This window comes from Gymnoscopelus braueri, assembly GCF_963280865.1.
Source record: "Gymnoscopelus braueri genome assembly, chromosome: 8".
Classification (NCBI taxonomy): Eukaryota; Metazoa; Chordata; class Actinopteri; order Myctophiformes; family Myctophidae; genus Gymnoscopelus; species Gymnoscopelus braueri.
Window position 1 is genome coordinate 56,717,356 of NC_137609.1, and position 26,825 is coordinate 56,744,180.

General features: G+C 39.1%; 1 protein-coding gene across 2 annotated transcripts in view; it reads right to left on the reverse strand.

Annotated features, from left to right (window-relative positions):
- Window positions 1-26,825, reverse strand: part of nup98 (nucleoporin 98 and 96 precursor) — an 84,069-nt gene that overhangs the window by 37,173 nt on the left and 20,071 nt on the right. For both annotated transcript variants that reach the window (XM_080434610.1, XM_080434609.1), the window contains 12 exons: window positions 23,931-24,126; window positions 22,839-23,011; window positions 20,706-20,846; window positions 20,284-20,419; window positions 18,011-18,103; window positions 11,323-11,463; window positions 10,621-10,757; window positions 10,096-10,283; window positions 9,856-9,975; window positions 8,638-8,788; window positions 3,827-3,920; window positions 3,560-3,673 (listed from right to left, as the gene is read on the reverse strand). In XM_080434610.1, coding sequence (XP_080290736.1) covers window positions 3,560-3,673; window positions 3,827-3,920; window positions 8,638-8,788; window positions 9,856-9,975; window positions 10,096-10,283; window positions 10,621-10,757; window positions 11,323-11,463; window positions 18,011-18,103; window positions 20,284-20,419; window positions 20,706-20,846; window positions 22,839-23,011; window positions 23,931-24,126 — 1,684 coding nt within the window. The remainder of the gene's footprint in view (window positions 1-3,559; window positions 3,674-3,826; window positions 3,921-8,637; window positions 8,789-9,855; window positions 9,976-10,095; window positions 10,284-10,620; window positions 10,758-11,322; window positions 11,464-18,010; window positions 18,104-20,283; window positions 20,420-20,705; window positions 20,847-22,838; window positions 23,012-23,930; window positions 24,127-26,825) is intronic.

Below are 26,825 nucleotides of genomic sequence, written 5' to 3' on the forward strand. Positions count from 1 at the left end.
TAGAGTATCTTTCTTTACTGAGGTTACATGTAGAGTATCTTTCTTTACTGAGGTTACATGTAGAGTATCTTTCTTTACTGAGGTTACATGTAGGAGTATCTTTCTTTACTGAGGTTACATGTAGAGTACCTTTCTTTACTGAGGTTACATGTAGAGTATCTTTCTTTACTGAGGTTACATGTAGAGTACCTTTCTTTACTGAGGTTACATGTAGAGTATCTTTCTTTACTGAGGTTACATGTAGGAGTATCTTTCTTTACTGAGGTTACATGTAGGAGTACCTTTCTTTACTGAGGTTACATGTAGAGTATCTTTCTTTACTGAGGTTACATGTAGAGTACCTTTCTTTACTGAGGTTACATGTAGAGTACCTTTCTTTACTGAGGTTACATGTAGGAGTATCTTTCTTTACTGAGGTTACATGTAGGAGTATCTTTCTTTACTGAGGTTACATGTAGGAGTATCTTTCTTTACTGAGGTTACATGTAGGAGTATCTTTCTTTACTGAGGTTACATGTAGGAGTATCTTTCTTTACTGAGGTTACATGTAGGAGTACCTTTCTTTACTGAGGTTACATGTAGAGTATCTTTCTTTACTGAGGTTACATGTAGAGTACCTTTCTTTACTGAGGTTACATGTAGAGTACCTTTCTTTACTGAGGTTACATGTAGGAGTATCTTTCTTTACTGAGGTTACATGTAGGAGTATCTTTCTTTACTGAGGTTACATGTAGAGTATCTTTCTTTACTGAGGTTACATGTAGGAGTATCTTTCTTTACTGAGGTTACATGTAGGAGAACCTTTCTTTACTGAGGTTACATGTAGGAGTACCTTTCTTTACTGAGGTTACATGTAGAGTACCTTTCTTTACTGAGGTTACATGTAGGAGAACCTTTCTTTACTGAGGTTACATGTAGGAGAACCTTTCTTTACTGAGGTTACATGTAGGAGAACCTTTCTTTACTGAGGTTACATGTAGGAGAACCTTTCTTTACTGAGGTTACATGTAGGAGAACCTTTCTTTACTGAGGTTACATGTAGGAGAACCTTTCTTTACTGAGGTTACATGTAGGAGAACCTTTCTTTACTGAGGTTACATGTAGGAGTACCTTTCTTTACTGAGGTTACATGTAGAGTATCTTTCTTTACTGAGGTTACATGTAGGAGTATCTTTCTTTACTGAGGTTACATGTAGGAGTATCTTTCTTTACTGAGGTTACATGTAGGAGTATCTTTCTTTACTGAGGTTACATGTAGGAGAACCTTTCTTTACTGAGGTTACATGTAGAGTATCTTTCTTTACTGAGGTTACATGTAGGAGAACCTTTCTTTACTGAGGTTACATGTAGGAGAACCTTTCTTTACTGAGGTTACATGTAGAGTACCTTTCTTTACTGAGGTTACATGTAGAGTATCTTTCTTTACTGAGGTTACATGTAGAGTACCTTTCTTTACTGAGGTTACATGTAGAGTATCTTTCTTTACTGAGGTTACATGTAGAGTATCTTTCTTTACTGAGGTTACATGTAGGAGTATCTTTAGTTACTGAGGTTACATGTAGGAGAACCTTTCTTTACTGAGGTTACATGTAGGAGAACCAGGCAGCCGCCGGATTTGATCCGGGGCGACCGTGTTTTAAGGCGAGCATCTCGCGGAGGTTACCAAACGCTCCCGTCGCTCCGTAAGATGTTATAAAAGTTCATATAAGGCCATATAGCTACATATTGCTGAACGTGTTGTGTTGTTACTATTATTATTTGGCATCGGGACGGAGAGCTCAGTCTGACATTATTTAACACATTCCACGCCAGAGTTTAATATCATAATGTACTCACCAGTGCCAGCGATTTATTGTTGTTTTTTAGTTTTTTTCACGTCGCTACAGACCGCGCTAAATACCTTAAGATCGCGCGTTAAACTGTTTGTAGACACACAGGGTAGCTGTGAAATGAAATGTGTCACTGTGAGGGAGGCCTACAATGAAATGTGTCACTGTGAGGGAGGCCTACAATGAAATGTGTCACTGCGAGGGAGGCCTACAATGAAATGTGTCACTGTGAGAGAAATAAAATAAAATGACCACTTCGCGTAGAACTACGCGACTGGCACGCTGCGCAATTATTTAGGTTCGCGTAGAACCATCGCGATTGGGACGCAATGTGTTAATAAACACATGTTTATAAAATAAAGTCTCATTTTTATTATCCTTAGGGCTTTAATACAAATTCTAAACATGATGGGTGCAGCTGCATTAGTTGTGGCACTTAAAGGAAAGCTCTATTTGGCTCTCCACTTAACTGCTGCACAGCTAAATTAATTAATTAATTAATTAAAGAAAAATGGATGGACACATCTATTATTGCCCTCGACACGTCGACTGGTAAAATATGAGTCGTTTAACAGCCAATCAGAAGACTGCGTCAAAACTGACCTATCACCACTAAATCACCCTGCAACAGCCAATCAGAAGACTGCGTCAAAACTGACCTATCACCACTAAATCACAACAAATATATCTAAATCTATACATCATAGAGGTGATATAGAGGAGGTGATATAGAGGAGGTGATATAGAGGAGGGGATATAGAGGAGGTGATATAGAGGAGGTGATATAGAGGAGGTGATATAGAGGAGGGGATATAGAGGAGGTGATATAGAGGAGGGGATATAGAGGAGGTGATATAGAGGAGGGGATATAGAGGAGGTGATATAGAGGAGGTGATATAGAGGAGGTGATATAGAGGAGGTGATATAGAGGAGGTGATATAGAGGAGGGGATATAGAGGAGGGGATATAGAGGTGATATAGAGGAGGTGATATAGAGGAGGTGATATAGAGGAGGGGATATAGAGGAGGGGATATAGAGGAGGTGATATAGAGGAGGTGATATAGAGGAGGTGATATAGAGGAGGTGATATAGAGGAGGGGATATAGAGGTGATATAGAGGAGGTGATATAGAGGAGGGGATATAGAGGAGGGGATATAGAGGTGATATAGAGGAGGTGATATAGAGGAGGTGATATAGAGGAGGGGATATAGAGGAGGTGATATAGAGGAGGGGATATAGAGGAGGTGATATAGAGGAGGTGATATAGAGGAGGTGATATAGAGGAGGTGATATAGAGGAGGGGATATAGAGGAGGTGATATAGAGGAGGGGATATAGAGGAGGGGATATAGAGGAGGTGATATAGAGGTGATATAGAGGAGGTGATATAGAGGAGGTGATATAGAGGAGGGGATATAGAGGAGGTGATATAGAGGAGGGGATATAGAGGAGGTGATATAGAGGAGGTGATATAGAGGAGGTGATATAGAGGAGGTGATATAGAGGAGGTGATATAGAGGAGGGGATATAGAGGAGGTGATATAGAGGAGGGGATATAGAGGAGGTGATATAGAGGTGATATAGAGGTGATATAGAGGAGGTGATATAGAGGAGGTGATATAGAGGAGGGGATATAGAGGAGGGGATATAGAGGAGGGGATATAGAGGTGATATAGAGGAGGTGATATAGAGGAGGTGATATAGAGGAGGTGATATAGAGGTGTTTTACCTTTGCGTCCGATGGTAAAGTTGTGGACCAGACACTGTCCGTTCTCGTCCAGCAGCTCTGCTAACTCCTCCACAGAGGGAATGGTGTAGTAGCCAACACGACTTAATATGATGCCTACACACACACACACACACACACACACACACAACAGGAAACATAAGTAGGGCTCAAGATAACACATTTAAGTTCATTAACACATTGACTGCCAATCACGTAGATCTACGCGAACCGCTTTAAAGCCGCCACGTGCCAATCGCGTAATCTAACCTGCAGGATGAGGAGCAGCTTGGTTCTCCTGTGTCTCCTCTCTCTCCTCCTGTTCGGACTCCTCTGCTCCTCCTGCCACCTCCTCACTGCTCCTCTGTACAGACAACAATCACATTAAACATGTTAGCACCTCCTCACTGCTCCTCTGTACAGACAACAATCACATTAAACATGTTAGCACCTCCTTACTGCTCCTCTGTACAGACAACAATCACATTAAACATGTTAGCACCTCCTCACTGCTCCTCTGTACAGACAACAATCACATTAAACATGTTAGCACCTCCTCACTGCTCCTCTGTACAGACAACAATCACATTAAACATGTTAGCACCTCCTCACTGGTCCTCTCTACAGGACAACAATCACATTAAACATGTTAGCACCTCCTCACTGCTCCTCTCTACAAACAATCACATTAAACATGTTAGCACCTCCTCACTGCTCCTCTGTACAGACAACAATCACATTAAACATGTTAGCACCTCCTCACTGCTCCTCTGTACAGACAACAATCACATTAAACATGTTAGCACCTCCTCACTGCTCCTCTGTACAGACAACAATCACATTAAACATGTTAGCACCTCCTCACTGCTCCTCTGTACAGGACAATAATCACATTAAACATGTTAGCACCTCCTCACTGATCCTCTGTACAGACAACAATCACATTAAACATGTTAGCACCTCCTCACTGCTCCTCTGTACAGACAACAATCACATTAAACATGTTAGCACCTCCTCACTGCTCCTCTGTACAGACAACAATCATATTAAACATGTTAGCACCTCCTCACTGCTCCTCTGTACAGACAACAATCACATTAAACATGTTAGCACCTCCTCACTGCTCCTCTGTACAGACAATCACATTAAACATGTTAGCACCTCCTCACTGCTCCTCTGTACAGACAACAATCACATTAAACATGTTAGCACCTCCTCACTGGTCCTCTCTACAGGACAACAATCACATTAAACATGTTAGCACCTCCTCACTGCTCCTCTCTACAAACAATCACATTAAACATGTTAGCACCTCCTCACTGCTCCTCTGTACAGACAACAATCACATTAAACATGTTAGCACCTCCTCACTGCTCCTCTGTACAGGACAACAATCACATTAAACATGTTAGCACCTCCTCACTGCTCCTCTGTACAGACAACAATCACATTAAACATGTTAGCACCTCCTCAGTGCTCATCTGTACAGGACAATAATCACATTAAACATGTTAGCACCTCCTCACTGGTCCTCTCTACAGGACAACAATCACATTAAACATGTTAGCACCTCCTCACTGCTCCTCTCTACAAACAATCACATTAAACATGTTAGCACCTCCTCACTGCTCCTCTGTACAGACAACAATCACATTAAACATGTTAGCACCTCCTCACTGCTCCTCTGTACAGGACAACAATCACATTAAACATGTTAGCACCTCCTCACTGGTCCTCTCTACAGGACAACAATCACATTAAACATGTTAGCACCTCCTCACTGCTCCTCTGTACAGACAACAATCACATTAAACATGTTAGCACCTCCTCACTGCTCATCTGTACAGGACAATAATCACATTAAACATGTTAGCACCTCCTCACTGGTCCTCTCTACAGGACAACAATCACATTAAACATGTTAGCACCTCCTCACTGCTCCTCTCTACAAACAATCACATTAAACATGTTAGCACCTCCTCACTGCTCCTCTGTACAGACAACAATCACATTAAACATGTTAGCACCTCCTCACTGCTCCTCTGTACAGGACAACAATCACATTAAACATGTTAGCACCTCCTCACTGGTCCTCTCTACAGGACAACAATCACATTAAACATGTTAGCACCTCCTCACTGCTCCTCTGTACAGACAACAATCACATTAAACATGTTAGCACCTCCTCACTGCTCATCTGTACAGGACAATAATCACATTAAACATGTTAGCACCTCCTCACTGCTCCTCTGTACAGACAACAATCACATTAACCGCCAAGAACGTAGTCCTACGGTCCGTTAAATCCAACTGTTAAGCGCCGAGACCGTAGCCCTACGGGCTGCGGTCTTTTCGCGCATGCGCGGTCCGGGTGCACTTTCGGATTTTTTTTTTGATCCACTTCCGTTTCCGGTTTGATGACCGGAAATAGAATTATTTGGGATCCGGTTTTGACGATCACGCCCGCTCCCATTCTACAGACGAAACTGAAACTCAATTCTCTTCCTGTAGTTTTTTCTCCTCGCATTTCACTGTTTAACGTAATCCGCTCTAACTACAACATGGATACCCCGTTTGACACGCGATCTTCACTGGGAGATACAGGGAGATCTCGCGGATGTAAACAGACTGTGTAGAGCTCAATCTTAAGGATTTTAACAAGATCTATGGCGACATGAAAAAAACAAAAAAACAACAAAAACACCTTGGCACTGGTGAGTACATTATGAGATTAACCTCTGGCGGTCGATGTGTTAAACATGTTAGCACCTCACTGCTCATCTGTACAGGACAATAATCACATTAACGTGGCTTTCCTTGCATATTATGTACATATTATATATTTACATATTATGTACATATTATATATTTACATATTATGTACATATTATATATTTACATATTATGAACATATTATATATTTACATATTATGAACATGTGTTTGTTGATGGTCATCTGCTGCTGGGTGAGTGTTGCTGCCCCTTCAGGGCGAGGACTCGCTAGTGTGTGTGTGTGTGTGTGTGTGTGTGTGTGCCAGTGAAAAGGGGAGGGGCTGGATCTGTTTTGTGACGATGTTGACTTTGCAGCACATGTGGAAGTGAAGTGCAAAAGTATTGGGTAATAATTAGTTTCATATTAACTGTATATTATATTATGATATATAGTATATTATATTATATTCAATCTGGGAACCCATCGCCAAATGAAAAGGAAAAACACTGTTTATTTGCATCTGATTTTTAAATCTCTGTGTTGTTATCCATGTCCTCACTGTATTGTCTGATTCACCGCCTTTTGCGATTATTTTAATGTTGTTTTATGCTTCTGCTTTTCTTTTAGCTTTATTGTTAAATGAGTTGTGACATTGTAATGTGATTCAAATGTTTGTTATCAGGGCGTCCTTGAAAAAGAGAGCTTGCTCTCAATGGGTTTCCATGAATAAATAAAAGGGAAAAGAAAGAAAGAAAAGATAACGTGCATGTACATTATCGGTGCGGAAAGCAGCCATTGTTATAGCCAGAATACTGAGCAATATGTGTGGGAAGTCAGTGTGGCGTTACTGGGGGAATGCGTCTGCTTTGAGAGCCAGTTCAACGCCGACTCCACACCCCATGGTGTCGTCTTCAATTAGTGTAGCAGGATATGTGGTTCTCCATGAAGTTATTAACAAGCCAAAGCAGTCTGTTGTTAGTAAAACAACACCATAATAGTGTGTTTTATTAGTGTAGCAGGATATGTGGTTCTCTATGTAGTTATTAACAAGCCAAAGCAGTCTGTTGTTAGTAAAACAACGCCATAATAGTGTGTTTTATTAGTGTAGCAGGATATGTGGTTCTCTATGTAGTTATTAACAAGCCAAAGCAGTCTGTTGTTAGTAAAACAACACCATAATAGTGTGTTTTATTAGTGTAGCAGGATATGTGGTTCTCTATGAAGTTATTAACAAGCCAAAGCAGTCTGTTGTTAGTAAAACAACACCATAATAGTGTGTTTTATTAGTGTAGCAGGATATGTGGTTCTCCATGAAGTTATTAACAAGCCAAAGCAGTCTGTTGTTAGTAAAACAACACCATAATAGTGTGTTTTAGGTGATGTATCGCCAGTGTCACTGTCTGAGGTGTTGTAGGGAGTCATTTACCTGACTGGGTACCTTATGCATGTTGAAGTAATGTACCTTATGCATGTTGAAGTCAGTGATGTGTACCTTATCCATGCTGAAGTCATGTACCTTATCCATGCTGAAGTCATGTACCTTATGCATGTTGAAGTAAGTGATGTGTACCTTATGCATGTTGAAGTCATGTACCTTATCCATGCTGAAGTCATGTACCTTATGCATGTTGAAGTCAGTGATGTGTACCTTATGCATGTTGAAGTCATGTACCTTATCCATGCTGAAGTCATGTACCTTATGCATGTTGAAGTAAGTGATGTGTACCTTATGCATGTTGAAGTAAGTGATGTGTACCTTATGCATGTTGAAGTCATGTACCTTATCCATGCTGAAGTCATGTACCTTATGCATGTTGAAGTCAGTGATGTGTACCTTATGCATGTTGAAGTCATGTACCTTATCCATGCTGAAGTCATGTACCTTATGCATGTTGAAGTCAGTGATGTGTACCTTATGCATGTTGAAGTCAGTGATGTGTACCTTATGCATGTTGAAGTCAGTGATGTGTACCTTATGCATGTTGAAGTCAGTGATGTGTACCTTATGCATGTTGAAGTCAGTGATGTGTACCTTATGCATGTTGAAGTCAGTGATGTGTACCTTATGCATGTTGAAGTCAGTGATGTGTACCTTATGCATGTTGAAGTCAGTGATGTGTACCTTATGCATGTTGAAGTCAGTGATGAGTACCTTATGCATGTTGAAGTCATGTACCATATGCATGTTGAAGTCAGTGATGTGTACCTTATGCATGTTGAAGTCATGTACCTTATGCATGTTGAAGTCATGTACCTTATGCATGTTGAAGTCATGTACCTTATGCATGTTGAAGTCAGTGATGAGTACCTTATGCATGTTGAAGTCAGTGATGTGTACCTTATGCATGTTGAAGTCAGTGATGTGTACCTTATGCATGTTGAAGTCAGTGATTGTGTCTTGCAGCAGCTCATTGACCCGGCCGTGGGGAACGGGCTTGGCGATGGGGTTGACGTAGAACTGGGTGACCTCGGGGTCTTCCTCTACTCCTCCTAACACCTCCTCTTCCTCCTCCTGGGGGCTAAACACACACACACACAGGTTTAGATTACTATAGTTGTGAGGATATCACCTTTACAGCCATTTTACAAATGACATTTATATATATTTATTATTTTGCCATTTTTAACCGGAAGCCTGAAGCCGACAAATAGCAGATCTACAAGCTTATGAATCAGCTAGTATTTGGTGCATGACACTGTCACGCGCCTATGTATGAATCATGTTTAACTGTAAGTCTTAGTTCTACTGGATCTCTTCTCCACTGGATAATGGATAATTCCTTTTAACAGGAGGTTCATGAAAGTCCTTGCGGGCTTGTTTCCAATGAGGGCCTGTGAGCAATTAGGGGTTAAGAGTCTTGCTCAGGGACAAATTTAATTTCATCGACATATATGCTGGCCTGGCCTGGAATCGTACCTGGGGCAACCAGGGCCTCTGGCTCCCTAGGCGGGCTCACTAACCACTCAGCTATGGCCGCCCCGTAGTCTTAGTTCTACTGGATCTCTTCTCCACTAGTCTTAGTTCTACTGGATCTCTTCTCCACTAGTCTTAGTTCTACTGGATCTCTTCTCCACTAGTCTTAGTTCTACTGGATCTCTTCTCCACTAGTCTTAGTTCTACTGGATCTCTTCTCCTCTAGTCTTAGTTCTACTGGATCTCTTCTCCACTAGTCTTAGTTCTACTGGATCTCTTCTCCACTAGTCTTAGTTCTACTGGATCTCTTCTCCTCTAGTCTTAGTTCTACTGGATCTCTTCTCCACTAGTCTTAGTTCTACTGGATCTCTTCTCCTCTAGTCTTAGTTCTACTGGATCTCTTCTCCACTAGTCTTAGTTCTACTGGATCTCTTCTCCACTAGTCCCTATATTTGTCCACTAATGTTTTAGTCTAGTTTTTATTTGTTGACCAAACAGTCAGTATATTTAGTCATAGAATCAGTTCATCATAGCTTAGTTTGTATTCAGTTTTCATCAGTGAAAAAAGGTAGACGTAGAACAGTTTATCATTTAGTCGACAGAATGAAGAGTGTGTGTGTGTGTGTGTGTGTGTGTGTGTGTGTGTGTGTGTGTGTGTGTGTGTGTGTGTACCTGGCGTGTCCGTTGCTAGGGTAATCAGTGGGCGTGGCCAGGTCGTCAGACTCTACGTTGATTGGTTCACTGTAGAAACTGCTGCTGACGTTCTTTAAAACCAACTTCTTTATGCTCTTCCTGAAAGGCAGGCAGGCAGACAGACAGACAGACAGACAGACAGGCAGACAGACAGGTTTATATTTGCTAAAGGTATTCAGGACAGTCTCTATATTTCAAGGTTTTATGATTATTATCAACCTGGGTACGAAGGCTCCGTTGGTGATTGACGGCTCGTCGTCGTCCAATCCGTCGAAGAGCTGTGACTTGGAGGCGGAGCCTGATGACAGAGCTTTGGGGCGGACCCTGGTGGCCGGCCGTGGGGTCAACTTGTAGTGGGTGGGCGTGGTCAGAGCTTTCTGGGCCGCCGGATTGGTTGGCTTCAGCCGCTGGTGGAGGGAGGAGCAACAGAGACGTTTTTATTAGAGCACCGCAATAAGAAAGAGGACAACAAATATATATATATATTTATATATTTCTTGACATGAATTAATTTAGTTTAAGGATTGCACATTGTCTAATTTGTCTCTGATGCTGCTTACAGAAGAAACAAAATGACAAATAAAGCAATCTTGAACTAAAATTTTACTGATAATATAATAATAACACCCTTTATCTTGGGGTCGGTCAGAGGGTTTCTGAACTGTGTGAGAGTGTGAGTGTGTGAGAGTGTGTGAGTGTGAGTGTGTGTGTGTGTGTGTGTGTGTGAGTGTGAGTGTGTATTACCTCCTCTTTCTTCTTGAGGTCAGAGGTCAGGGGGTTCCTGAACAGAGGAGAGTCTCCAAACGGAGAGAAAGTCAGAGCGTTGATCTGCTGCTGGAGGACCGCCTGCTGCACGGCCGTGGCCCCGGGGTCTGTGAGGGCTGTGACATCACAAAACATACAAAACGTTACTGATGCACGGTCTGTGACATCACAAAACATACACTGTTACTGCTGCACGGTCTGTGACATCACAAAACATACACACTGTTACTGCTGCACGGTCTGTGACATCACAAAACATACACTGTTACTGCTGCACGGTCTGTGACATCACAAAACATACACTGTTACTGCTGCACGGTCTGTGACATCACAAAACATACACACTGTTACTGCTGCACGGCCAGCAGATAAAATGACTTTTATAATAACATGAAAGGTTACTAGATCTTTTTTTGTTGTGATCATGTGATTTCTGGGTGTACTCTTCTTTGGTGGTGCTTGGATCATTCACAGGCTGCATTCACAGCGCCAATCACCCCTCCCCCCCCCAAAAAAAAACTAAAACTAAAAGCCGAAAAGTCGTCATAAGTCGCTCTTGGCAGTGAATGAGTTAAGAGCCACCCCAACATAATGACTGCTGTTTCTTTACATGGATGGATGGATGGATGGATGGATGGATGGTGTTCATACATTTATAGTAGAAGAAGAGCACATTCTTACCAACAGGCTGTTGAGGCGCTCCAAAGCCCAGGTTGCTGGTTCCACTGCTGAATCCTGTGTTCCCGAACATCCCTGTGGTTCCCAGTGTGCTGCCCAGTTTGTTCTGGTTGTTGCCAAATAGTGAGCCCTGCCCCGCCCCCACTGTTACAACACAACACATGGTTACTGCCAAATAGTGAGCCCTGCCCCTCCCCCACTGTGGGATAAACACCTGCCCGGGCCGCCCTCTTCTGTAACTAAAGGGAGTCGCAACGCGCGTCGGGCGGCGAGTGAACTCACATTTCTGCTGTCATCAAGCTAGTGAATGCACAGCGAGGATTTGCAGAAAATAGTGTAGTTTAATTGGTAACACTTTAGAATAACTATTCGTTATAAGTAGTTAATAGATCATTCATAAACTGTTAGTTAATGAGTTATTAATGACTTGTTAAGCATTTGTTAATAGTTAGTTAAGGATTAATAACAATGCCTTATAACTACTTAATAGATCATTTATAAACCATTAGTTAAGGAGTTATTAATGTCTTGTTAACTGTTTGTTAACAGCTAGTTAAGGAGTTGTAACCATGACTTATATATAGTTAATAGATTAGTAACAAACTATTAGTTAATGAGTTATCAATGACTTGTTAAATATGTTTTAATAGTATGTTAAGGATTTATAAATATGCCTTATATATAGCTAATAGATCACTCACAGAGAATTAGTTAACTGACTTATTAACTGTATGCTGATTATTTATAACTATGTCTTATGAATGCCTTATAACTAGTTAATAGATCCTTTATAAACCATTAGTTAATGAGGTACTAATATCTTGTCAAATATTTGTTAACAGTTAGTTAAGGAGGTATAACTATCCCTTATAGATAATTTATATATTACTCACAAACTATTAGTTAATGACTTGTTAATAACTTGTTAAATATTTACTACCTGTATGCTAATGATTAATAACTATGCCTTATATATGTTCAAAGGATTATGAACAAGCTATTAGTAAAACACTTACTAATGGCTAGTTAAGTATTTGTTAATAGTTAATATATGTTATTGGGTAGTTATTCTAAAGTTGCAACTACTCCTCATTTACTAACATGAGTTAAGTATTTGTTAATGGTTAAGATATGTTATTGGGTAGTTATTCTAAAGTTGCCACTACTCCTCATTTACTAACTATTAACAAATACTTAACTTACCTTTTACAAATCAATTGTTAATGATTTGATTCCCATCTACTAATACCAGAGACACGTTGTAGAACAGCAAATGGGTGGTACAGAAATTTGATGTGATACTGTGGACATATTTCACATTTTGGTACCTCAACCTTGCTCTATATTTTACAAAATAAATATCACAGATGAAATAATGAACAATGTATGTTTAATTAATAAAGAAAACAGTTCAAAAATAACAAATGCATACATCTAAAATAACAATAGCAAATAAATAAATAGTCATATCAACAGTAATACAGTAATTAGAAATGGGACCAAAAGGGATACCTTCATAATCCCATCATAATCCGCCTCTACAGTCCAGATTACATATAGCTTTAACCAGTGGATATACAGCACACACATTAGCTTTAGCTTTATAGCAGGCCTTCTGCAGTAAGCAGTATGGCTACAGCAACACCATGTGCTAAAATTGTAGCTATGCTAATATTGTAGCTAACAGGCTAATAAGTGTTCCCAAATTATAAATCTTACTCTTTTTCATCAAACAAACACAAAAAAAATCTTTATATTAACTAATAAACACAACAGTTCATACAGTTTGAATGGTTTTGCACTACATCACCTGAAATGCATAAAATAGAATACACAATGTATCAGATACAGCACAATGGTGTGTCTTGTCCACAATAACTGAACAACATCCTGCTCCTTTCAAAATAAAAGGCAGTTCAGCTTCAGAACTCCATTGAGACACACTGCCATCTACTGACACAAAGTGGTATTGATACTACACTACAGACTAGTGTAGTAAGTTGCATGAACTGCTGAACTGTATACGACAATAAAATAAAAATACATGGAACATACATGGAACATACATGGAACATACGTGGAACATTGCCAAAAATGGTAGATAAGAAATGACAGATCTACAAGCTCACAGCAAGACGCATTGCAACATTTTGTGAGCTTGTAGATCTGCTATTCCTGATCTGATATTTCTGGATGAAGAGAAACAGAAGAAAATAATTGCAACCTCACAAATTTCAAATTGAGGGTTATTGCTTCTAAAAAGGCCCAGTAAACACCTTGAGTGGCATTTTTCTTGAGTTTTTCTTGAGCTCACACTTGAGCTTGTAGATCTGTTATTTCTAATCTGCTATTTCTACTGAATGAAGGAAAACTGTTCAGTTCATGCAGCTATACTTGTCTGTAGTGTAGTACCAATACCACTTTGTGTCAGTAGATGGCAGTGTGTCTCAATGGAGTTCTGAAGCTGAACTGCCTTTTATTTTGAAAGGAGCAGGATGTTGTTCAGTTATTGTGAACAAGACACAAGAGAAGGGGCCATTGTGCTGTACACATTGTGTATTCTATTTTATGCATTTCAGGTGATATAGTGCAAAACCATGAAAACTGTATGGACTGTTGTGTTTATTAGTTAATGTAAATAATTAGTTTTTGTTTGTTTGATGAAAAAGAGTAAGATTTATAATTTGGGAACACTTATTAGCCTGTTAGCTACAATATTAGCATAGCTACAATCTTAGCACATGGTGTTGCTGTGGCCATACTGCTTACTGCAGAAGGCCTGCTATAAAGCTAAAGCTATATTTAATCTGGACTGTAAAGGTGGATTATGATGGGATTATGAAGGTATTCCTTTTGGTTATTTCTATTTTACTGTATTACTGTTGATATGACTATTTCTTTATTTGCTATTGTTATTTTAGATGGATGCATTTGTTATTTTTGTACTGTTTTCTTTATTCATTAAACATACATTGTTCATTATTTCATCTGTGGTATTTATTTTGTAAAATATAGAGCAAGGTTGAGGTACCAAAATGTGAAATATGTCCACAGTATCACATCATATTTCTGTACCACCCATTTGCTGTTGTACAACGTGTCTCTGGTATTAGTAGATGGGAATCAAATCATTTGTAAAAGGTAAGTTAAGTATTTGTTAATAGTTAGTAAATGAGGAGTAGTGGCAACTTTAGAATAACTACCCAATAACATATTTTAACCATTAACAAATACTTAACTCATGTTAGTAAATGAGGAGTAGTTGCAACTTTAGAATAACTACCCAATAACATAAATTAACCATTAACACATACTTAACTCATGTTAGTAAACGAGGAGTAGTTGCAACTTTAGAATAACTACCCAATAACATAAATTAACCATTAACAAATACTTAACTCATGTTAGTAAATGAGGAATAGTTGCAACTTTAGAATAACTACCCAATAACATATATTAACTATTAACAAATACTTAACTAGCCATTAGTAAGTGTTTTACTCCTTCAAACATATATAAGGCATAGTTTTAAATCATTAGCATACATGTAGTAAATATTTAACAAGTTATTAACGAGTCATTAACTAATAGTTTGTGATTAATATATACATTATCTATAAGGGATAGTTATACCTCCTTAACTAGCTGTTAACAAATATTTGACAAGACATTAGTAACTCATTAACTACTGGTTTATAAATGATCTATGAACCAGTTATAAGGCATTTATAAGACATTATAAATAATCAGCATACAGTTAATAAGTCAGTTAACTAATACTCTGTGAGTGATCTATTAGCTATCTATAAAACATATTTATAAATCCTTAACATACTATTAAAACATATTTAACAAGTCATTGATAACTCATTAACTAATAGTTTGTTACTAATCTATTAACTATCTATAAGTCATGGTTACAACTCCTTAACTAGCTGTTAACAAACATTTAACAATATATTAATAACTCCTTAACTAATGGTTTATAAATGATCTATTAAGTAGTTATAAGGCATTGTTATTCATCCTTAACTAACTATTAACAAATGCTTAACAAGTCAATAATAACTCATTAACTAACAGTTTATGAATGATCTATTAACTACTTATAACGAATAGTTATTCTAAAGTGTTACCGTTTAATTTTCGTTTTTAACATATAAAAGTATACATACAGCTATCATCAAACGTACAGTAGCTGATACACAGACAACTAGGGAAGCAAAAGCTATTCCTTCTTTCCTCTGCTCTCCTCCGCTCCATTCGTAGGAAATACGAGCAACAAGAGCCTTATAATCATTATTAGAACAAGAGCCTTATAATCATTATTAGAACAGAGCCTTATAATCATTATTAGAACAAGAGTCTTATAATCACTATTAGAACAAGAGTTTTATAATCATTATTAGAACAGAGCCTTATAATCATTATTAGAACAAGAGTCTTATAATCACTATTAGAACAAGAGTCTTATAATCATTATTAGAACAGAGCCTTATAATCATTATTAGAACAAGAGTTTTATAATCATTATTAGAACAAGAGTCTTATAATCATTATTAGAACAAGAGCCTTATAATCATTATTAGAACAAGAGCCTTATAATCATTATTAGAACAAGAGTTTTATAATCATTATTAGAACAAGAGTCTTATAATCATTATTAGAACAGAGCCTTATAATCACTATTAGAACAAGAGTTTTATAATCATTATTAGAACAAGAGTCTTATAATCATTATTAGAACAAGAGCCTTATAATCATTATTAGAACAAGAGTCTTATAATCATTATTAGAACAAGAGTCTTATAATCATTATTAGAACAAGAGTTTTATAATCATTATTAGAACAAGAGCCTTATAATCATTATTAGAACAAGAGTCTTATAATCATTATTAGAACAAGAGTTTTATAATCATTATTAGAACAAGAGTTTTATAATCATTATTAGAACAAGAGTCTTATAATCATTATTAGAACAAGAGTCTTATAATCATTATTAGAACAAGAGTCTTATAATCATTATTAGAACAAGAGTCTTATAATCATTATTAGAACAAGAGTTTTATAATCATTATTAGAACAAGAGTCTTATAATCATTATTAGAACAAGAGTCTTATAATCATTATTAGAACAAGAGTCTTATAATCACTATTAGAACAAGAGCCTTATAATCATTATTAGAACAAGAGTCTTATAATCATTATTAGAACAAGAGCCTTATAATCATTATTAGAACAAGAGCCTTATAATCATTATTAGAACAAGAGTCTTATAATCATTATTAGAACAAGAGTTTTATAATCATTATTAGAACAAGAGTCTTATAATCATTATTAGAACAAGAGCCTTATAATCATTATTAGAACAAGAGTCTTATAATCATTATTAGAACAAGAGTCTTATAATCATTATTAGAACAAGAGTCTTATAATCATTATTAGAACAAGAGTCTTATAATCATTATTAGAACAAGAGCCTTATAATCATTATTAGAACAAGAGTCTTATAATCACTATTAGAACAAGAGTCTTATAATCATTATTAGAACAAGAGCCTTATAATCATTATTAGAACAAGAGTCTTATAATCATTATTAGAACAAGAGTCTTATAATCATTATTAGAACAAGAGTCTTATAATCATTATTAGAACAAGAGTCTTATAATCATTATTAGAACAAGAGTCTTATAATCATTATTAGAACAAGAGTCTTATAATCATTATTAGAACAAGAGTCTTATAATCATTATTAGAACAAGAGTCTTATAATCATTATTAGAACAAGAGTCTTATAATCATTATTAGAACAAGAGTCTTATAATCATTATTAGAACAAGAGTCTTATAATCATTATTAGAACAAGAGTCTTATAATCATTATTAGAACAAGAGCCTTATAATCATTATTAGAACAAGAGTCTTATAATCATTATTAGAACAAGAGTCTTATAATCATTATTAGAACAAGAGCCTTATAATCACTATTAGAACAAGAGTCTTATAATCATTATTAGAACAAGAGCCTTATAATCACTATTAGAACAAGAGTCTTATAATCATTATTAGAACAAGAGTCTTATAATCATTATTAGAACAAGAGTCTTATAATCATTATTAGAACAAGAGCCTTATAATCATTATTAGAACAAGAGTCTTATAATCATTATTAGAACAAGAGTCTTATAATCATTATTAGAACAAGAGTCTTATAATCATTATTAGAACAAGAGTCTTATAATCATTATTAGAACAAGAGCCTTATAATCATTATTAGAACAAGAGCCTTATAATCATTATTAGAACAAGAGCCTTATAATCATTATTAGAACAAGAGTCTTATAATCATTATTAGAACAAGAGCCTTATAATCATTATTAGAACAAGAGTCTTATAATCATTATTAGAACAAGAGCCTTATAATCATTATTAGAACAAGAGCCTTATAATCATTATTAGAACAAGAGTCTTATAATCATTATTAGAAGGAGGCACTATATAGTATATACTATATAGGAGGCAGAACATTAGGATTCATTTATTTTGCTAAATAAAATGATAAATATCGTCCAAAATAATTCAGCAGATAAAAACAACGATCGCGAAATTGTCCAACCTGTGTGTGTGTGTGTGTGTGTGTGTGTGTGTGTGTGTGTGTGTGTGTGTGTGTGTGTGTGTGTGTGTGTGTACCTGTTCCAAAGCCAGCTCCCAGTCCAGTTCCCAGTCCTCCAGCAGCAGGCTTGTTTCCAAACAGACTGCCCCCTGCTGGATTGGGTCCAAAACCTACAGATATTACACACATCATTATTCACAACATCAAACAACAGTAAAAATACCCCAAAATAGTGAAACATCAGCTTAGTGAGCTTGTAGATTTATTATTTTTATTTGTTTTACTTTTGATGAACACTGTGATGGGGGACATCACAGTGTTAAGCTTTAGTATACAGTTGCCCAGTATTCTTCAGATATTAAATCATTGACATAGAAAATGTTATTTCCCTGTCCTGTCTTCACTGTGAATATGTGTATGTAAATCCATGTCACTATAAAGCCTGACATCCATGCTGGCATATGTTTATAATGTTTTTCTCTCTCCTACCATATAACAGGTAATTAAACATGTAAAACATGATCATACCCTTCTCTCTCCTGACATATAACAGGTAATTAAACATGTAAAACATGATCATACCCTTCTCTCTCCTGACATATAACAGGTAATTAAACATGTAAAACATGATCTTATCCTTCTCTCTCCTGTCATATAACAGGGACTGACAAAGGCACTTGCCCGTCGGGCATGTACAGGTCAAGTTCTACGTACCCAAAGGTCATGCCCACTGATAGGTACAATTTGCGCTTTAATGTAGAAACAAATCATATTAAATGGATAACTGCCGAGTGGGGACGGTCACTTTGAAAAACCAGAATGAGTGCAACTACTGGTTGTAAAAAGGTAGTATTGTTCTTCATATATAGCCTATAATATTTAATGAAGACGGAATGCACTTGCCCGTCCAGCAACATGAAAGCAAACTCCACTTGAACAAACGTTTTATTTACTTGCCACGGTCAGTCGGGCAACCGTTAGTGTCAACCCCATATGATTAAGAATGCATTAGAATAAACTTTAGGTTAGTGTCAACCCCATATGATTAAGAATGCATTAGAATAAACTTTAGGTTAGTGTCAACCCCATATGATTAAGAATGCATTAGAATAAACTTTAGGTTAGTGTCAACCCCATATGATTAAGAATGCATTAGAATAAACTTTAGGTTAGTGTCAACCCCATATGATTAAGAATGCATTAGAATAAACTTTAGGTTAGTGTCAACCCCATATGATTAAGAATGCATTAGAATAAACTTTAGGTTAGTGTCAACCCCATATGATTAAGAATGCATTAGAATAAACTTTAGGTTAGTGTCAACCTCATATGATTAAGAATGCATTAGAATAAACTTTAGGTTAGTGTCAACCCCATATGATTAAGAATGCATTAGAATAAACTTTAGGTTAGTGTCAACCCCATATGATTAAGAATGCATTAGAATAAACTTTAGGTTAGTGTCAACCCCATATGATTAAGAATGCATTAGAATAAACTTTAGGTTAGGATCCAACTGGGAAACTCGCGGTTCCCATCCGGGGTAGTGGCTTTACCCCTGAGCCACTGAACCACTGCCGCCCCCTAGAGGATGGTGTTAGCTCCATCATTAAACATACCAAACGTAGAGGTGTAACTATCATTAAACATACCAAACGTAGAGGTGTAACTCTATCATTAAACATACCAAACGTAGAGGTGTAACTCTATCATTAAACATACCAAACGTAGAGGTGTAACTCTATCATTAAACATACCAAACGTAGAGGTGTAACTCTATCATTAAACATACCAAACATAGAGGTGTAACTCTATCATTAAACATACCAAACATAGAGGTGTAACTCTATCATTAAACATACCAAACGTAGAGGTGTAACTCTATCATTAAACATACCAAACATAGAGGTGTAACTCTATCATTAAACATACCAAACATAGAGGTGTAACTCTATCATTAAACATACCAAACATAGAGGTGTAACTCTATCATTAAACATACCAAACATAGAGGTGTAACTCTATCATTAAACATACCAAACATAGAGGTGTAACTCTATCATTAAACATACCAAACATAGAGGTGTAACTCTATCATTAAACATACCAAACGTAGAGGTGTAACTCTATCATTAAACATACCAAACATAGAGGTGTAACTCTATCATTAAACATACCAAACGTAGAGGTGTAACTCTATCATTAAACATACCAAACGTAGAGGTGTAACTCTATCATTAAACATACCAAACGTAGAGGTGTAACTATCATTAAACATACCAAACGTAGAGGTGTAACTCTATCATTAAACATACCAAACGTAGAGGTGTAACTCTATCATTAAACATACCAAACGTAGAGGTGTTGGCTCCGGTCCCCAGGGTCAACGCCGGCTTGTTTCCAAACAGTCCTGTTCCCGTTCCGAAGGACGGGGCGCTGGTGGTGGTCGTCCCGAAACCACCCGCCTTGTTCCCAAACAGACTGGGCTGCAGCACACACACACACACACACACACACACACACACACACGTTGATGACAGGGGGTCCTCAGAGTCACTTTAATCACTTGAACCCTAACGGCTCTATCCTGGCCGTGTCATAATAATAATAATATTTGCCTGTAGGGTTCAGCTGGTTTAACACATTTTGATAAATGACTGTAATGTAATGATGCTGTAAAAACACATTTTAGGCAGGGACCCCCTGGAACTCATGGGGGTCCCCAGATGGCCCCCAGGGAGGCAGCGTGAAGCTTAAGGCGGGGCTACAGACCTGCGGGCCGGCGGCTCCAAAGCCGGTGTTGGTCTGACCGAACAGACTGCTGGCCGTACCGAAGCCTGTGGTGGTGGTCTGAGCCGTGGCTCCAAACAGCCCACCCGCCTGAGAGGCTGCTACTGTGTTACCAAACAAACCCTATGGGACACACAGAGCATGTTATATAACACACATACACACACACACACACAGCCCGCCTGAGAGGCTGCTACTGTGTTACCAAACAAACCCTATGGGACACACACAGAGCATGTTATATAACACACATACACACACACAGCCCGCCTGAGAGGCTGCTACTGTGTTACCAAACAAACCCTATGGGACACACACAGAGCATGTTATATAACACACATACACACACACAGCCCGCCTGAGAGGCTGCTACTGTGTTACCAAACAAACCCTATGGGACACACACAGAGCACAGTGTTATATAACACACATACACACACAGCGTGCGAGATGGCGGAGGGTCCCGACTAACGCCTGGAACAATAATATTTCTAACGCGATCCTCCATTGCAGAGTGATCCTCCATTGCAGAGTGATCCTCCATTGCAGAGTGATCCTCCATTGCAGAGTGATCGCCGATCGAAAACGTATCACTTCCACCACGTTAAAAATAAATGGAGATATTAAGCTTAACAGTAGTTAACATTGGAGAGGCCGACCGGAAGGATGTTTGACATGGATCCACATCCGGCCTCTCCTTCTCAGAGACTCCTTGGATGATCCCAAAGTTTCGTTAGAGCGCCCCACGTGGGCCCCGCGTATAAAAAAATAATTGGGCCAAAAACGGTCCTGACTGTTTATGGCACACATTGTGTTAAGTACACATAGTCGCTTTAAATGTCTACAGTAACACAACGTTGTCATGGGCTAAATAAACAAGCATGTTATTCACAATAGTTTTTTTTCATGTGAGAGGTGATGTAACTCTGATGATGGAGAGGGACAATATATTTATCATCTCCATATTTTAGCTTTTTTCGTAAATTAATGCCGTACTTCGTCATTCTAGAATGTCACACAAAAGTAGCAAAAATAGCTGATCTACAAGTTCAAAAAATTGCTATTTCTGCTACTTTTGGAATTGAAAATGTTTGGGTATTTTTGAATTGGAATCCTTTACTTCAAATGCATTTAGTTATACTTAAGTTAATTTTATGAACTTAAATACTAATATACATTAGACATAAAAAAGTAATTAAGCTAATAATATAGAGGGTCATGTTTGCATGTTTGGGATTGTAACAGCTGTATTCCCATATTAACCTGCGGATTTAGTGAAGGTGAGGGTGTGGCCCATGTATGTGTTATGGTGTTACAGACAGACAGACAGACAGACAGACAGGCAGGCAGACAGACAGACAGACAGACAGACAGACAGACAGCTGTCTCACCATACTGCTGGTGTTAGCCTGCCCCATGGTGTTACAGACAGACAGACAGAGTGTTACAGACAGACAGACAGACAGGCAGGCAGACAGACAGACAGACAGACAGCTGTCTCACCATACTGCTGGTGTTAGCCTGCCCCATGGTGTTACAGACAGACAGACAGACAGAGTGTGACAGACAGACAGACAGACAGAGTGTTACAGACAGACAGACAGAGTGTGACAGACAGACAGACAGACAGACAGACAGAGTGTTACAGACAGACAGACAGACAGACAGACAGACAGACAGACAGACAGACAGACAGACAGACAGCTGTCTCACCATACTGCTGGTGTTAGCCTGCCCCATGGTGTTACAGACAGACAGACAGACAGACAGACAGACAGACAGACAGACAGACAGACAGAGTGTTACAGACAGACAGACAGACAGACAGACAGACAGACAGACAGCTGTCTCACCATACTGCTGGTGTTAGCCTGCCCCATGGTGTTACAGACAGACAGACAGACAGACAGACAGACAGACAGACAGCTGTCTCACCATACTGCTGGTGTTAGCCTGCCCCATGGTGTTACAGACAGACAGACAGACAGACAGACAGACAGACAGCTGTCTCACCATACTGCTGGTGTTAGCCTGCCCCATGGTGTTACAGACAGACAGACAGACAGGCAGACAGACAGACAGGCAGACAGACAGACAGACAGACAGCTGTCTCACCATACTGCTGGTGTTAGCCTGGCCCATGGTGTTGGTGTTGCCGAAGCTGAACCCAGCGGTGGGCGCTGCGGCCGTGGCTTGACCAAAAGGCTTGAACAGACTTCCTGTCTGTGGCTGACCCTGGGTCTGACCTCCAAACAGACTGCCCCCGGTGGCACCAAAACCTCCTGCACCTGAAAAAACACAACATTTATCAAACCACCTGAACACTAAAACCATAGTTACGTATGTAACTATGGTTCTATGTATGAATCCCTTCTTTAAAGCTCTGGATATTCCCTTCATGTGCAGTTACAGTATTTATAACAACGGGATGACCCGCAAGAGGCTATATGTTCCGGCGGTCACCAGGGGCAGTGCCGGATTTATATAGCCTGGTTCCAGACCAATCTGCCTTTAGGTCTGGCCCCCCTCCATAGAGATTTCATTTCTCTCCCTCCGAAGTCGTGAGGGACCAATCAGGGGCCTGTATCCAAATGTGGGCGGGCTTATCACCTTATTTGGAGCAATGACGTACAAGGAAGCACTGCTCTGATTGGTTTGTACAAGGAAGCACTGCTCTGATTGGTTTGTACAAGGAAGCACTGCTCTGATTGGTTTAGGTCTAACCAATAGAGTCCGTTTGGATCTTTTTGTAACCGCCCCTTGGAAAAAAATCTATGGTTGATAGGGACCAGACTAATATCCAGTGTCGTGTGATATGGTCAGGCCACGCGAGGCTAGGATTTATAGGAGTTGAGGCCCATGGGCTAGAGTCATTGTCGAGGCCCCCATTCGAGGGACACATGCATATATATTTATTTTTTAACCAAAAAAATCGGAGGCCCCCCCAGTTGGAGGCCCGTGGGCTGCAGCCCACCCTAGCCCAACGGTAAGTCGGCCCCTGACCAGGGGTTTAGTCCATAGACATATAAAGGGTTAGGGTTAGGTTTAGAACACGCCCGCCAGATGACTTCTACGACCCAGGGGATGAACCAGTGACGTGAGGACTTCTGTTCTCTATTGGATTCAGGAAGGAAAACATGCTATGGGTCCATCTCTACCAGACAGACAGACAGACAGACAGACAGACAGACAGACAGACAGACTCACTGGTTCCAAAGCTGCTCTTCTGCTGTCCGAAGGAGAAGCCAGTGTTGGCAGCAGAGGCTCCAAACAGACCGGTGGCCGCAGCGGGAGCAGCAGGAGCTGCTGCCCCGAACAGACCACCTGTCTGTCCTACCGCTGCTCCAAGAGGGTTAGACGGGCCTCCTTTCCTACCGGCCACGTAGTCCTCTAACCGTAACTCCTAGAGAGAGACAGACAGGTAGAGGGTTAGACTGGGTAGAGACAGGTAGAGGGTGAGACAGGTAGAGGGTTAGACAGGTAGAGGGTTAGACTGGGTAGAGACAGGTAGAGGGTTAGACTGGGTAGAGACAGGTAGAGGGTTAGACAGGTAGAGGGTTAGACTGGGTAGAGACAGGTAGAGGGTTAGACAGGTAGAGGGTTAGACTGGGTAGAGACAGGTAGAGGGTTAGACAGGTAGAGGGTTAGACTGGGTAGAGACAGGTAGAGGGTTAGACAGGTAGAGGGTTAGACTGGGTAGAGACAGGTAGAGGGTTAGACAGGTAGAGGGTTAGACTCAATCTGTCTCTGTGGTTCTCTAACACGTTTCCTCCTCATTGTCTGCACCCTGACCACTCCACTTACTGAACCTCTGTCACATATTCTGAATGGCTGCTCTATCTATCTATCTATCTATCTATCTATCTATCTATCTATCTATATATATATATATATATATATATATATATTAGGCCTGTCCCCAACTAAGGATTTGTTTAGTCGAATCTAATTGGCGACTAATTGCCAATAGTTGACTGGCAGTCAACTAATGCAAAAAAATATACAAAATACAAAATACATTTTATTTCAAAGGGCCAAGTCTACACAGTTTGTTTTGTGTCTCCAGCAGAGTTTCTAGTGTTTCAGCTGCAACCATTTGTGATCATATTTTAGGTTTATTTTTAGGCTATGTAATGTTATTTAAATGTATTTCACCGTTTGTCTGTTTTCTGATGTTATGTTTTTCTGATTTTATGTTTTGTGTGAGGACTGCGGATGAAAATTAGCATCTTTGCTAAATCCGGTGTATTTACGTCCATGTGAAGTTCATTAATATGCTCTGTCCTGTCTAAATAAACAAATAAAGTAAAGTAAAGTAAAGTAGTGTCTCTATCTCTCTCTGGAAGAGGTTGCACATGAACTCTGCAGCCGCACTGAGGTGCTCCAACACAAACAATACCAATACAAAGACGAGGAATAAGAAGAATAAAGTGGAAGTTACGTGTGGTTGCAGGTGTACACTTGGCCAAAAAACAATTAAAAAACTTTTTTTGACTAGATTCGACTAAGAGACACGCAGTCGACTCGGACCCCCCGCGACTAACCAGTCGACTAAGTCGAGGTCAGGCCTAATATATATATATATATATATATATATATATACATACATACACATATACATATATATATGGGAATGTACATTGTTGGCACGACAGAATTGTTGACTTAGTCAAGGACAGAAGTTCATACGTTTCATCATCTGACTCTTGGGTTTCAACCTCCATGTTCATGAGCAATAATGAAGATGATGCCTTTTCAGATGTTACAGATAATACACCAGATGTTGTTGATGAGGACAGCAGAGAATAGACCATCTTATATAATAATAATAATAATAATAATAAGTGACCATCTTAGAGGTAGGATGTACATTTGATCATAGCCTGGAAGAGGCATTCCTTACCAAGGTGCTTAAGTACCAACGTCTTAAGGATGCTATTATACAGCTTGGTTACAAATGTAAACTACTTGTGTTCATATGTAAGCCTCGGTAATGTTCATAAATGTGTTGTTAAAGGCCTGCAGATTACAGGAATGACCAATAAGCCAAGAGCTGATAAGACATTGTGTTCAGTGTCTGTGATTATTGTCAGTCGCCTTACATGGAGGAGACGATGCTTCCTGTATGTGATCTGTATCCTGACCTATCCTATCTGTATCCTGACCTATCCTATCTGTATCCTGACCTATCCTATCTGTATCCTGACCTATCCTATCTGTATCCTGACCTATCCTATCTGTATCCTGACCTATCCTATCCTATCTGTATCCTGACCTATCCTATCTGTATCCTGACCTATCCTATCTGTGATCTGTATCCTGACCTATCCTATCTGTATCCTGACCTATCCTATCTGTATCCTGACCTATCCTATCTGTGATCTGTATCCTGACCTATCCTATCTGTATCCTGACCTATCCTATCTGTGATCTGTATCCTGACCTATCCTATCTGTATCCTGACCTATCCTATCTGTATCCTGACCTATCCTATCTGTATCCTGATCTATCCTATCTGTATCCTGACCTATCCTATCTGTATCCTGATCTATCCTATCTGTATCCTGACCTATCCTATCTGTATCCTGACCTATCCTATCTGTATCCTGACCTATCCTATCTGTGATCTGTATCCTGACCTATCCTATCTGTATCCTGACCTATCCTATCTGTATCCTGACCTATCCTATCTGTATCCTGACCTATCCTATCTGTATCCTGACCTATCCTATCTGTATCCTATCTGTATCCTGACCTATCCTATCTGTATCCTGACCTATCCTATCTGTATCCTGACCTATCCTATCGGTATCCTGACCTATCCTATCTGTATCCTGACCTATCCTATCTGTGATCTGTATCCTGACCTATCCTATCTGTATCCTGACCTATCCTATCTGTGATCTGTATCCTGACCTATCCTATCTGTATCCTGACCTATCCTATCTGTATCCTGACCTATCCTATCTGTATCCTGACCTATCCTATCTGTATCCTGACCTATCCTATCTGTATCCTGACCTATCCTATCTGTGATCTGTATCCTGACCTATCCTATCTGTATCCTGATCTATCCTATCTGTATCCTGACCTATCCTATCT